Source organism: Myxine glutinosa, chromosome 1 (genome assembly GCF_964187855.1).
Source record: "Myxine glutinosa chromosome 1, kmMyxGlut1.1, whole genome shotgun sequence".
Classification (NCBI taxonomy): domain Eukaryota; kingdom Metazoa; phylum Chordata; class Myxini; order Myxiniformes; family Myxinidae; genus Myxine; species Myxine glutinosa.
In genome coordinates, this window is record NC_136261.1 from 12900284 (window position 1) to 12915441 (window position 15158).

The 15158-nt window shown below is 45.5% G+C and overlaps 1 protein-coding gene across 5 annotated transcripts in view; it reads right to left on the reverse strand.

The window, feature by feature from the left end:
- LOC137417979 (uncharacterized) overlaps positions 1 to 15158 on the reverse strand; it is a 109290-nt gene that overhangs the window by 78150 nt on the left and 15982 nt on the right. For 4 of the 5 annotated variants that reach the window (XM_078783314.1, XM_078783274.1, XM_078783220.1 and 1 more), the window contains exons 2-3: positions 4728 to 4791; positions 1082 to 1233 (exon numbers count right to left, since the gene is read on the reverse strand). In XM_078783314.1, the coding sequence (XP_078639440.1) occupies positions 1082 to 1233; positions 4728 to 4788 (213 nt within the window). In that variant the 5' untranslated portion in view covers positions 4789 to 4791. Of the gene's footprint in view, positions 1 to 929; positions 953 to 1081; positions 1234 to 4727; positions 4792 to 15158 lie in introns of those variants that run through there. The other variant, XR_013624321.1, reaches the window with a different exon arrangement.

Sequence of the window (15158 nt, forward strand, 5' to 3'; positions counted from 1 at the left end):
AAGGGAGGTTGGCTACAGTGCCATGGGCCTTAAACTTCCTGATAACATTGCATACGTTGGACACAGGAACATCATGGTCTCTGGAGATGGACTTGTAGCCTTGAGGTTGTCCTTGCTTGGCTACAATCTTGTGTCTGACCTCCTCAGACATTTCTCTGGTTTTCTTTCTTTTCTCCATGCTCATTGTGGCACACACAGTGACACAAACCAACAGAATGACTCCTTTTCTCTTTTCAAACTGGTTGAATGAGTGATTTTTATATCACAGGCACCTGCATCTCACCTCACGTGAGTTCAATTCAAAAGTAAAGGAGAATCAGCTGCTTGAAATCCAATTATTTCCAAAAACTTCCAAAAGGTGCCAATAACATTGTCCGAGCCATTTTAGTGTTTCTGTGTGGAATAAGCTCAGATTTAGTAGTTTTTTTTCAGCTTTTTTTGTTTTGTTCCACTGCAAACCAATGAAATATATTTGTGGACACCAAAAGATTTTTAAATTTCAACTATTTTCTGGAACAAATGGTGAATTATTTGAAAAAGGTGCAAGGTGCCAATATTTTTTGCCACGACTCTGCAGAGGTGCGATGTTTTTCGGTTTTTCCAAGATGGCGCCAAAAGCACGTGACCTATGATGTCATAATTAACAATTTTTACAGGAAGAGGCGCTACTATGGTCAAAATTTCGTGTCCATGGGACTAACAGTTGCAAAAAAGCCTGATTTTTTTTTTATCAGACCACCATTTGACCTTGACCTTGACCTTTCGTGCATCATAGTTGTTTGCATCATAAAAATTTTTGGATGACCCGGGACATCAGACAAGTGATTTCATGAGCTTAACAGCAGCTTTAAAATTGTGGTAACAGAAAAAAAACCCACTCTGAAAACAGAAGTACAATCTGAAAACAATACCTCGGGCCTTCAGCTGCAGAGGCAGAGAAATGAAGTATTTTCTGGGCAAAGCAAAACACAACTATGAGGGTCCTGCAGTTGCTCCAGAAAAACTAACACAGGAAACTTTGTGATTCCTGATAAAATGTCTTCCGAGTACAAAGGAGGGAAGAGATAAAAGTGAAACAAACCTCAATTTCAGCAACTTCATCCACTGGTTTCCACTTCCACCAAATGGAGATTGAGCTGCTCTCATCTGGATGAACAGCAAAGGTTGAGTTGATGGTGACATTTTCTCCAGGAGACGCTTTGATGCTGGACATGTCAGCTTGGCTCGTGGGCACTAAGGAGATCAAAATAACACAACGAATAAATTTAGTAAAGTTTTCACTGAGGAATAAACTATGGTTTCACAGTTTAGAGATTTCTTAGTCGTGCCTATAAAAATAGGGTAATACCTCTGGGCGCACACCTGGTAGAATAAAGCAGGACAGTATACCACACCGACTAAAGGTATGTTACACAGTATCACCGAATTTTAAACCAATTTCTATGATTGCTAGGAGACAGGGCATCATGTAGAATCATACTAACATAATCATAAGACTTTAAACAAAAAGGAATACTTATTTTGGAGTGTAGGCCCAAGGAGCAAAGCCGTCTAGAACAGTTTGTCTGTCCATATGTATGTATGTATGTATGTATGTATGTATGTATGTATGTATGTGTGTATGTATGTGTGTATGTATGTGTGTATGTACAGTCACGTGAAAAAGTAAGTACACCCCATGTAAAGTTTTGACTTTTTCAACATATTTCAACATACAGGTATTTGATCTTCATTTCAACAATATTGATAGATAAAGGTGATATAATATAACAAATATCATGAAACATTTACATTTTGTAGTCCATTGTATAATTTAAATAAACATAAATGCAAATTTCGCATGTGGAAAAAGTAAGTACAACCTTGGCCCTAATAGGTGGTATTGCCCCCTTTGGCAGAAACAACCTCAAGTGGGCGTTTCTTATAACTGTCTACCAGTATCCCTGGTGTTGGCTTAGCGGTTAGGGTGCCGGCTTAGGATCCGAGGATCCTGGGTTCGAATCCCAGTCGATCGCTGAATTAAGGCCAGGGGGGTTGACTCAGCCTGTCATCCTTCTGAGGTTGGCAAATTGAGTACCAGCTTGCTGGGATGAATGATCCCAGTGTGTACCCTGGTTTAGTATAGGAACACCGTATCCCTGCGCATCGTAAGAGGTGACCAAGGGTTGGCGTCAGGAAGGGCATCTGGCCATAAAAACATTGCCTCAACCATGGAACCATAATTGTCATGGGGCCCGCAAGGCTAACCACGCTTTAGCGGGGAAAATGGCCTTAAAACGATCATTCATTCATTCATTCAGTCTCTGACATCGACTGGGAGAAATTTTTGCCCACTCCTCCATGCAGAATTCTTTCAGCTGTGCGATGTTTGAGGGGTTTCTTGCATGCACAGCTCGTTTCAAATCCCCCCACAACATCTCGATAGGATTTAGATCCGGGCTTTGACTTGGCCATTCCAGAACCCTCCATTTCTTTCTTTTCAGCCATTCCTTGGTCGATTTACTGGTATGTTTAGGGTCATTGTCATGTTGCAAGGTCCACCTTCGGTTGAGCTTCAACTTTCCAACAGATGGCCTCACATTATCCTCAAGCACCCTGGTACAATGAAGAATTCATAGTGGATTCTATGATGGTGAGCTGCCCAGGCCCTGATGCAGCAAAGCTGCCACAAACCATAATATTTCCACCACCATGCTTTACAGTTGGTATCAGGTTCTTGTGGTCAAATGCTGTCTTTGGTTTTCAACAAACATGTCTTCTGGTGCTGTGGCCAAATAGCTCTACCTTTGACTCATCTGTCCAGAGCACATTGTTCCAGAAGTGCGGGTCTTTGCCTCGGTGTTCATTGGCAAACTTTAGTCTTGCCCTGATGTTCTTTCTGAACAGCAAAGGTTTCCTCCTGGCACACCTCCCATGTAGATCAAATTTGTGCAGCCTCTTTCTAATGGTAGACTCGTGCACTTTGACATCAACAATGGCGAGAGCTACCTGTAGGTCCCGTGATGACATTCTGGGGTTCTTAGAGACCTCTTTCAGCATCTTGCGGTCTGCTCTCGGGCTGAACTTGCTCGGGCGGACTGGCCTGAACAAGTTGGCAGTTGTTTGGAATCTTCTCCACTTGTAGATGATCTTCCGGACAGTCGAATGATTGATTTCAAATTGATTGGAGATCTTTTTAAATCCCTTCGGAGTCTCGTAGGCACCTATAAGCTTCTTTCTGAAGGCCCTGGAGAGCTCTTTTGATCTAGGCATGGTGACGCCACACACTTCAACAACACAAGGCAAACCAAACTAAATGTCTGAGGTTTAAATAAGACAGGTTCCTCCAAGATCCTCTCTCACAATGTTCTAATCATTTGCACCTGAGCTGGTGCACCTGATTCTCATTTTAGGTATTTGAAGTAGTGATAAATGTTGGGGTGTACTTACTTTTTCCACATGCAAAATTTGCATTTATGTTGATTTAAATTATACAATGGACTACAAAATGTAAATGTTTCATGATATTTGTTATATTATATCACCTTTATCTGTCAATATTGTTGAAATGAAGATCAAATAGCTGTATGTTGAAATATGTTGAAAAAGTCAAAACTTTACATGGGGTGTACTTACTTTTTCACGTGACTGTATGTACGTATGTATGTATGTATGTATGTATGCATGTATGCATGTATGCATGTATGTCCCCTCAAACATACACCAATCAGAGCTGAAGATCTGCTAAAGCTAACATGACTATTGGTCTTGTTTTTATTTGCAAACTGAATAAATAAATAAAAAGTAGATGGTATTCATAGAATACTTAGCCTGTGCAGACAACTTAGTGCGAGCCAACTCTTCTGCTTTTGAACGATTTTTTTAAAATTTCTTTGATCCAATATGGCTGCCAGACCACGTGAGCGATTACATCATCAATTTATATTCTCTAATATAATTGTTGCATAGATCACGCTCAATAAATTTAAAGCTGATCAGACTAAGCGTTGTCCCCGTTGAATTATGTCGTCATAATTATGACACCAATGACATCATTAACCCCACCAATTCCCCATGTGGAGTTCTTTACAATGAGTCACGATTCAATTTTTCCATGGATCGGTTTTGGAGATGGAGGTGCAACGCTTATCAGTTTTTCCAAGATGGCCGCTGTACCACGTGACCTATTACATCATAATTATCATAAAAGAATTCTACAGGATGAGGTGCTCCAATGGTAAAATTTCGTGTCAATCAGACCAACGATTTCCGAGAAAATGAATTTTAAAAACGCAGGCACGCCACACGTATGCATGTACGGACGCACCTGAATGCCTAACCCTGCTTTTCGCTTCGCGAGTGCGGGGTAACAAGTACTGGAGTGCAAAGCCCGTGGTGTATACCATGACGATAAAGCGGAAATTGATATGCGAGTCACGAGAACGCATTTCAACATGACATTGTTCACCGTTTCCATGGAGACCAGCTGCTCACCTCATGTACTGACCGATTCCAGAAACAACTATTTTCTCAAACTAACTCTGCAGTCCATTCAGATACAAAGTTTTTCACTTTTAATTCAAATGTTAAGGATGAGCACTTGACACCAATGCACAGAATAAGTGCAACTACAGTAAATACAAACATGTTCATCATTTGCACTCAACAAGGAACATTTATCAGATAATTTAGAGAAGGGAAAAGAGTGGAGAAGGTAAAGAAGAGTTAAAGAGGAAAAAAAATCTCACCCGAAAGGAATAAAACGATCCAAGGGAGCATGATCGCTCGTTCAGGACTCCACTTGTTCATGTTCTGGAGAGCAAAGTAAAATTCAGTAAAACAGAGAGAGAGAGTGTGTCAATTGATAACTTCATACGATAACTCACTGGTTCATCGTACTATTAACTTGCAATTGATTGCTGGTTTCAACACCAAAACAAGTTGCTATTGCAGACCCTGAAAATCAAAAAGCTACATATATCGAACAATTTCAAATGGAGCACCTCGCCAACATTAGACCATTTACATTGCATCAGACGTGGCAATAAATGTGAATCGTTGCTCCCAGATTGTCGGCTCGACAGAAGACACCATTTGTATTTTTGCCATCTCCATCCCTACCCCATTTCGAATCCCATGTGGGCACGGGCAACTTGCTAGTTTTATACATTACACTTCATTGTTAGATTAACATCACTTGGGGATGTTAACAACCATGGTAATTAACATACCTCAACGAACGTTTTCATTTCATTCAGTGGATCATTATATAAAGTTATAAACCAGCTGAGTCCCCACCCTCTGGGTGGTTGAGTTTGCACAATTGCTGAAAAAAGTACAGTCTGTGTTTTGCAAGACTACATATGTTTGCGTGGTGTGCACCTGAATCGTTCCAGATGGTCTAAACGGTACATTCCAACAATAGTTCGGGTCCAAGGGGTTGAAAAGAGTCTAATGTCTCAAGCATGTAACAAGAATGGCCGCACCATCGTCACACCCTGCAGCACAACTCCCCCCGGAACGATACCCCAACAAGAGAGGTAAAGGAAAGGTGAATTATACTCCCACAGGATCACCTTGTGTTGGCCTAATGGTTTGGGTGGTGGGCTTGGGATCCCAAGGTTCTGAGTTCCAACCTCGCCAAACATACTTGTGAACATCCTCAAAGGTTTGTTTTTAGGCAAAAAGAATGCCAGGTAGGCCCGTTTTAATGCACGTTTATGGTTTTAACGCACGTTTATGGTTTTAATGCACGTTTATGGTTTTAATGATACGGACTTCCGCTTCCGGTTCTCGATCGAGGTGGCGACTTTTGTTCTCTCCAGGCATCAAAAGTTAAGTTATTTTTCCATTCGTGTGTTTGTCAAATTTCCACTCGTTATTTTATCGTCTTTCCATTATTGTTTGTTTCTCGTTCGTTTTGGTTTGAATTTCCTGTAACTCGTAATAAATTAATCGTTTTCTGTTTGCCCCGCGTGTGTGGCCTTGTAGCCTGAGGCTTCCCCCGTCGGTGGTTGTTAACTTAATATAAGTTCCTTACTTCGTGTTTTGCTTGGTTCTTAGATTTTTCCCTTCTTCCCCGAACTTCTACTCTTTGTGTAACGTTTTAAATGCCCCCCCCCTCCCACCCAAAAAAACCCAAACATTTATTTCCTTTTCTCCATGTGTGCTGTTTCGTGTGCTTCTGTCCAGGTGCGCTCTCGCCCCGCCCCATTATCTCCTTGCCTTCCACCGTTTGCCCTGTTCACGAGACTCGTCGTTGTCCCTCTAGGCCCTCTCCCCGCTGGTATTTTATGAATACAAGATTGCTCTTCACGGTTCTGTTTTAATATTATTTAAATGTTTAATCTTTCCCCTGCAATGTTTTATTCAGTGGTATATTACAACACGCTGTTTTTCTTCCTATTTAAAAGGCCGTTTTCAATTTCCTCTTCAAAAAAAAATTCAATCCGTTATAATAATTCTTCCTCACTACATTCTATAAACTCACCTTCATTCCACCCCTTGTCTATCGTTCTTAAGCGGATCTCTGACTTGAAAATCACAATAAACCCAATTTGTTATAAATGTTAGTCTTTCATTAATCATCCACATTCTAAACTCCCCCCTCGCCCCTCCCCGCCAAATCTCCCCCCTCGCCCCTCCCCTCACAAACTCCCCCTCACCCCTCCCCTTCAAAACTCCCCCCCCCCATCCCTTCCCCTTCAAATCTCCCCCCCCCCTACCATCCCTTTCCAATTCTCCCACATCCCCCCCCTCCTCCTCCTCAACGCTGCCTCCTCCCCACTTCATCTCCCTTCTATGTCATATCTCCACCTCCCCCAACCTTCTACTTTCCTCTGCCCCCCCTCAAACAACCCCTCACTGTGCCTCATCCCATCACCATCAAACCTTTCGTCCTCCTCATCCTTCCCTTTCTTGTAACTCTTCTGTAATCTCTGACACACTATCAACTGCTCTTCCTACATCCCCCTCTCACCCTTCATCTCACCCTACCCCTCCCCTCCCCTGTCCTGCACCCGATGCTCCCCCTCTCTCCTCATTAACGGTATGGACCTCAAACATCCGGGGCCTTCGCTCAAACCTGATTGATCTCTCCATTCAGGTTGCCTCTGGCAATCCAGACTTGATCTGCTTAACAGAAACTTTCCTCCTTCAAGATGTCTCTGATTCCTTAATATCTCTTCCTGGTTACTCCCTCCTCCGGTATGATAGACCTGAGCCTCGTCCTGGTGGTGGGGTTGCTATCTTTATCAAAAACTGTCTTCCTCACTCTCCCTGCACTGCCCTCTCTCCACCCCACCCCCAGGAGTACCTCTGGCTATGGCTTCCTCTCCGCTCCCACCTTTTGTTCATATGTGTTCTGTACCATCCTCCAAACAGTGATGACTCCATTTACATTTCGCTGTCGGACAACATGGACCAACTTCTATCAACTCATCCAAACTCTCTCTTCCTCATATGTGGCAACTTCAACTGTCATCATGCCAGCTGGCTGGGTGTGGGTTCATCTCTCACCAGCCATGGCACCTCAGCAAAGGACTTCTGCGACTCATTGGGACCGACACAATCTGTCAATTTCCCGACCCGGATCTCAGTCAATGGAGTATCTTCTCTTCTGGCCTTGGTTATGACTAACTTCCCTGCAAATGTCTGCTGCTCTTCTTCTTTTTTTTCTTTTTTTTTTTTGGTATTCTGAATCGAGGCTCGTGAAAGAGCTAACATTTACTTCACAAACAAATCGACCAGACAAACAAAATACACAAAAAGAGAGAGCGGAGGACAAGATGGGGAGAAAAGGGGAAGCACACAAACACAACATCCGAGAGCAGGGAGATGTGTGGAAGGGAGAGGGCCTGGGGCGAGGAGGCATGGGAAGGGGGGGGGGGGGGGAGGGAGAAGTATAAAGCACAAGGACACCAAGGACTTCCAGGACAGAAGTTGGTATTTCAAAAAGGGGAATTGGGGTGAAATTAGCAGGGGTAGAAAAGATCAAGGTTTTGGATGGGGGAAGATAAGATATGGTGGTGAACAGCTGTTTTAAAGACTTGGAGGGTGGAGTGGGATTGAAGAGAGTGAGGGAGTTTGTTCCAGAGGCGGGAGAAAAGAGGAATGAAGGAGTGAAGGTGAGCAGAGAGTCTTGATTTTGGCAGTTTAACCAAAAGAGGGTTGCAGGCAGATCTTGTGCAACCTGGAGGAATATTTGCAGGACAGAGCCCAGAGAGAGCTGGGGGGGAAAGGCCAGAGAGGAGTCGGTAGAAGACGGAAAGACCACCAACCTGCCTGCGGTGAGTGAGTGAGAGGCCCTTGGAGTTAGCTTCATCGCGGGAGATTCCAATGATTCTGAATGCTTTGGTTTCAACAGCGCGAAGGCGAGCTAGGTGTGAGGCAGGAGCACCAGCCCAGAGGGGAGAGCAGTATTCCATTGAGCTGCGGATGAAAGCCTTGTATGTGGTGAGGAGCTCAGGTGTACCAAGGAAGGCCTTAGCACGACGGAGGATGCCCAGTCGGCGACTGGCTTTGGAGGCCAGATTTGAAATGTGGTTTTTCCAGGAAAGATCATGGCAGATAGTGAGACCCAAAAGCTTGAGTGACAGAACTTCTTGGAGAGGATTATTCAGAAAGTGGATGGGAGGGTTGTCCAGTCGGTCTTTTCGGAGAGACATCGTAAGAGTGTGAGATTTGTCAGGATTGAAAGACATGTTCCACTTGTTTGCCCAGTCTGTGATTTTGTCAAGGTCTGCAGAGAGTGAGGAGGCTGCAGACTGCCGATCTGAGGGATGAAGAATGGAGCGACAGAGAGTAGAGTCATCAGCAAAGAGATAGAGAGGATTTTCAAGAGAGTCAGAGAGATCATTGATGAAGACCAGAAAAAGCACAGGGCCCAGAACACTGCCTTGGGGAACTCCAGCCTGAACAGGAAGAGGACATGAGAGAAACCCATTCAGGGCCACACGTTGACTATGACTAGAGAGGAAGTCCGCCAGCCATGCGTGGAGATTTCCATGGATACCAAAAGAGGAGAGTTTGGTGAGCAGAGCGGGGTGCCAGACTGTATCGAAGGCACATGATATGTCAAGGGAGACTGCTCTAATTTCCTGTTTGGCATTGAGGACCTCCATCCATTGTTGAGAAAGCAGAAGCAGCATGTCCAGAGTGGAGTGTCCAGGCCTGAAACCAAATTGATGATCAGAGATCAACCCATTGGAGAAGAGGAAAGATTTCATATCTGAAGCAATAATGGATTCCATGACCTTGCTGATAATTGGGAGAAGGCTGATTGGTCTGTAGTTGCTGGGATCTGTTTTTGCACCTTTTTTGTGCAAAGCGGTGATGTTGGCAGATTTCCAAGCAGATGGAAGATGACCTTGAGCAAAAGAGAGGGTGAAGAGAACAGAGAGAGGGAGTGAAAGAGCGGAAGAACATGATTTTAGGACCCGTGGGCTGATGCCGTCAGGTCCAGTTGCAGAATCAGAGTCGAGGGTTGACAGACACTTTTCCACCTTGTCAGGAGGAAAGGACACAGAGTCCAGGAGCAGCTGGGTACGACTGGGTACGGTGGGTACAGAGAGGGATGGGTTTGGGACACAAGATTTAGAGGCAAACACAGAGTTGAGGCATTCGGCTTTTTCACGTGCGGAGTCAGCCGTGTGGCCATTTAAGGTGAGGGAGGGGATGGAGGGGGAACAAACACCAGAAACAGATTTGACCAGACGCCACCAGGATTTGGAAGAGGGAGACAGATAGGAGAGTTCGGTCCTGAGGATGGAGAGATATTGTTTCCTGGCTCTCCTGAGGGTGGACACACATTTGTTTCGGGCTTTGTGAAAGGAAATGAGATTTCCTTCCGTTGGATTTGCTTTCCAGGAGACGAAAGCAAGTTGTTTCTGGGCAATAGCCTCACCACAAGATTCCGTGTACAATGGACGGGAGGAAGGGTATGACAACTGAAGACGAGAAAGGATAAAACTGTGCATGAGAGAGAGCAATTTACTTTGGAAGAATTCCCAGGATGAGTTGATGTCAGAGGCAGTAGAGATGGGAGACCAGTCCAGATGATTGATGGCTGCTTGAAGACCGTGCCAGTTGGCCTGAGTGAAATGCCAGACTCGTCGACGCTGAGGAGGCTCTCTGAAAATGGTCAGAGAGATGTCCACTTTAACAAGCACATGATCAGAAGAGCCGATTGGAGCAGAAGAAGAGCAGCAGACATTTTCAGGGAAGTTAGTCATAACCAAGTCCAGAAGAGAAGATGCTCCGTTGACTGAGATCCGGGTTGGGAAATTGACAGATTGTGTCAGTCCCAGTGAGTCACAGAAGTCCTTTGCTGAAGAGCCATGGCTGGTGAGAGAGGTACCCACCCCCAGCCAACTGGCATGGTGACAGTTGAAATCACCACATATGAGGAAGAGAGAGTTGGGATGGGTAGATAGAAGTTGGTCCGTATTATCAGACAGCGAGATGTAAATGGAGTCATCACTGTTTGGTGGACGGTACAACACGCATATGAACAAAAGGTGGGAGCGAAGGGGAAGCCGTAGCCAAAGGTATTCCTGGGGGTGAGGTGGAGAGAGGGCAGTGCAGGGCGAGCGAGGAAGAGAGTTTTTTATAAAGATAGCAACCCCACCTCCAGAACGAGGCTCAGGTCTATCATACCGGAGGAGGGAGTAACCTGGGAGAGATACCAAGGAATCAGAGACATCATGAAGGAGGAAAGTTTCTGTTAAGCAGATCACATCTGGTTTGTCAGAAGCAACCTGTATGGAGAGATCAGTCAAGTTTGAGCGAATGCCCCGGATGTTTGAGGTCCATACCGTTAATGAAGAGGAAAGGGGAGCATCGGGTCCAGAACAGGGGGTGGGGGGAGGGTAGGGTAAGATGTGGAAGAGGAGGAAGAGGTAGGGAGAGCTGTTGAAGGTGTGTCAGAGATTTCAGAGATTTCAGAATAGCTTGGAGAAAGGGAAGAATGGGGCGGACAAAAGGTTTGATGGAGATTGGGTGAGGCACAGTGAGGTGTTATTTGAGGAGGGGAAAGAGCGAGGCAGAAGGTTGGGGGAGATGAAGGTGAAAGTTGGAAGGGGGAAGAAGCAGGGAGGATGCTTTGAGGAGGAGGGGTGAGAGGGGAGTCTAGGAGGGGAGGAGCGAGGGAGAGTCTCGGAGGGGAGGGGTGTGGGGGGAGTTTAGGAGGGAGGGGAGGGAAGGGGCAAGGGGGGAGATTTGAAAGGGATGGGTGATGGGGAGGATTTGGAGGGGAGGGGTGAGATTGGATTTTGAAAAGTGTACGATTCATGGGAAACGAACATTTATTGCAAAATGAGTTTGAGACCTTCGAGTCAAAAATACGTTTGAGGACGCTGAAGGATGGGTGGAGTTCTGGAGAGTTTAGGGAATGAATGAAAGATGCACTGTAAGAGATGGAATTTTTTTTTTGAATGAATAGAATTGGTGAGCAAGTCGAAAGCATCCTTTTATAGAAGAAGTAGAAAAAAGTGTTATAGAATATGACATAATAATAAAGTTCTTCAGGGGACAGATGAAACATGTTTTAACAACTTGATCACGTGATCTCGAACAACGTGGTCGAAGAACGAAAGAACAAATAACGAAGAACGAAAGAGCAAAAGAACGAAGAATGAAAGAACAAATAAGAACGTACAAGCGGATAAGAACAGGGAAGGAAAAAAAATTTTTTTTTTTTTTTTTGAGATTTTAAAATAAGGGAGTATGGGTGAAAAGACCGTGAAAAACAGAGACCGACAGTAGTTGCAGCGCGATCAAAGAACCGCTGAGACAAAAAACAAAAGCCTCAAGCCAAGGTCTGAGGACACGGTAGCCTACTACTACTAGCACTACACTAGGCCTCAGAATACACGATACGAAAAAAACCGCCGATTCTGTACACAGGTATGAAAAACCAACACCGAGAAACCTATTAAAGTCACCCCAATAGGTACATACACCGAAAGAAAGATAAAGATACGCCAAAAACACAAATGTGAAAGATCACTTAGCTTCGAAAGCGTGAGCACATGGAACAGCTTCGAAAAGACGTGACCTCGCTGTGATCTCGCGAGAGCACCTTTTGGGTCTTCTGATCATTTGGTTCTTCTGATCATGTGCTTGTTAAAGTGGACATCTCTCTGGCCATTCTCAGAGAGCCTCCTCAGCGCCGACGAGTCTGGCATTTCACTCAGGCCGACTGGCACGGTCTGCAAGCAGCCATCAATCATCTGGACTGGTCTCCCATCTCTAATGCCTCTGACATCAATTCTTCCTGGGAATTCTTCCAAAGCAAACTGCTCTCTCTCATGCACAGATTTATCCCATCTCGTCTTCAGTTGTCTTACCCTTCCTCCCGTCCATGGTACACTGAATCTTGTGGTGAGGCATTTGCCCTGAAACAACTTGCCTTTGCCTCTTGGAAGGCAAATCCAACTGAAGGCAATCTCAGTTCCTTCCACCAAGGTCGGAACAAGTGTGTGTCTACCCTCAGGAGTGCCAGGAAGCACTATCTCTCCACACTCGTTTGAACTCTCGAACCTGTCTCCTTCCTCCAAATCCTGGTGGCGTCTGGTCAAATCCGTTTCTGGTGTATGTTCCCCCTCCATCCCCTCCCTTACCTCAAATGGCTACACAGTTGACACCGCACATGACAAAGCCGAATGCCTCAACTCTGTGTTTGCCTCAAAATCTTGTGTCCCAAACCCATCTCTCTCTGTTCCCACCTTTCCCAGTCGAACCCAACTGCTCCTGGACTCTGTGTCCTTCTCTCCTGACAAGGTGGAGAAGTTTTTAATCAAACCTCAACTCTGATTCTGCAACTGGACCAGATGGCATCAGTCCACGGGTCCTAAAATCCTGCTCTGCCGCTCTATCTCACCCTCTCTCTGTTCTTTTCACCCTCTCTTTTGCTCAAGGTCATCTGCCAGCATCTTGGAAATCAGCCAACATCACCGCTTTACACAAAAAAGGTGCAAAAGCAGATCCTAGCAACTACAGACCAATCAGCCTGCTTCCAATTATCAGCAAAGTCATGGAATCCATCATTGCTTCGGATATCAAATCCTTCCTCTTCTCCAATGGCTTGATCTCTGATCATCAATTTGGATTCAGACCAGGTCATTCTACTCTGGAAATGTTGCTTCTGCTGTCTCAACAATGGATGGAGGTCCTCAATGCCAAACAGGAAATCAGACCTGTCTCACTTCACATATCACGTGCCTTCGATACGGGCTGGCACCCAGCTCTGCTCACCAAACTCTCCTCCAATGGTATTCATGGAAATCTCCACTCATGGCTTGCGGACCTCCTCTCTGGTCGTAGGCAACGTGTGGCCCTGAATGGATTTCTCTCATTTCCCCTTCCTGTTCTGGCTGGAGTTCCCCAAGGTCGTGTTCTGGGCCCTTTGCTATTTCTGGTCTTCATCAATGATCTCTCCGACTCTCTGGAAAATCCTCTCTATCTCTTTGCTGATGACTCCACTCTCTGCCGCTCCATTCCTCATTCCTCAGATCGGCAGTCTGCAGCCTCCTCACTCTCTGCAGACCTGGACAAAATCACAGACTGGTCAAACATGTGGAACATGTCTTTCAATCCTGACAAATCTCACACTCTTACAATGTCTCTCCGAAAGGACCGACTGGAAAACCCTCCCATCTACTTTCTCAACAATCCTCTCCAAGAAGTTCTGTCGCTAAAGCTTTTGGGTCTCACTATCTGCCATGATCTTTCTTGGAAAAACCACATTTCCAAGCTGGCCTCCAAAGTCAGTCACCGACTGGGCATCCTCCATCGTGCGAAGTCCTTCCTTGGCACACCTGAGCTCCTCACCACATACAAGGCTTTCATCCGCAGCTCAATGGAATACTGTTCCCTCCTCTGGGCTGGTGCTCCTGCCTCACACCTAGCTCGGCTTCACGCTGTTGAGGCCAAAGCTTTCAGAATCATTGGAATCTCCTGCGATGAAGTCAACTCCGAGGGCCTTTCACTCACTCACCGCAAGCAGGTTGGTGGTCTTTGTCTTCTACCGACTCCTCTCCGGCCTTGCTCCCCCAGCTCTCTCTGTGCTCTGTCCCCCCAATATTCCTTCAGGTCGCACAAGATCTGCCTGCAACCCTCTTATGGTTAAACTGCCAAAATCTAGGCTCTCTGCTCACCTTCACTCTTTCATTCCCCTTTTCTCCCACCTCTGGAACAAACTCCCCCACTCCCTTCAATCCCACTCCTCCCTCCAGGTCTTTAAAACAGCTGTTCACAACCATCTCTTATCGGCCCCCAGCAAAAACCTTGGTCTTTTCTACCCCGGTAATTCACCCTGGAGTCCTTGCAGTGTTCATATGTTTTATACCTCTCCCACCTCCCCCCAAGCCCTCTCCCTCCCACAGTTCTTTCGATGTCCCTGCTCTCAAATGTTGTGTTTGTGTCCTTCCCCCTCTCTCCCGATCTTATCTACCGCTCCCCTTGTTTTTTGTGTTTTTTGTGTCGGTTTGACTTTTTGTGTGATTAATATTAGCTCTTTCATGAGCCTCGATCTTGTAAACAAAAAAAAACGTGTTTTACAAACATTCTTTTATCGCTTCCTCAACTTCCTTCTCAGTTATCTTCTCTGCCGGTCCTAAAACTGGGTTACTCTCTATGTTGCCATCCCATTCATTCTCTGCATTCAACAGTATTTCCATATATCGCTTCCATCTTCCTTTAATTCCATCTGGGTCCACAACGATTTGTCCCACTTCATCCTTCAAGCAGCTCACCCCCATCACATCACACCTCTTTCGCTATCTGCTTTGCAATCCTGAATACTGCTCTCTGACCCTCTTCCGAATCCAATCGTTCTCCGAACATTTTCCTACATGCCTCCTGCGCCTTCGCTACCTCTTTCTTTGCAGCCTTCTTGGCTGCCTTATAACTTTCATGCTCTGCCTTTTCTGCCCCAATACCCTTCGCCTTCTGCCACTCCTTGAACTTCTTCCTCTTCTCGTCAATCTTCTTTCCAACTTCATCATCCCACCACCATGTTTCCGAGTGCCTCGGTGGTCCTCCTGTCCATCCACATACATCACCAACAGACTATCTTTCATTGACATCCAACCACTTTCAAGCTCAACCACATCATCCTCTACCCTACTCAGCCTCTCTTTTAATGCCTCCCTTACTGTCACCTCTTTCAACCTCCACAC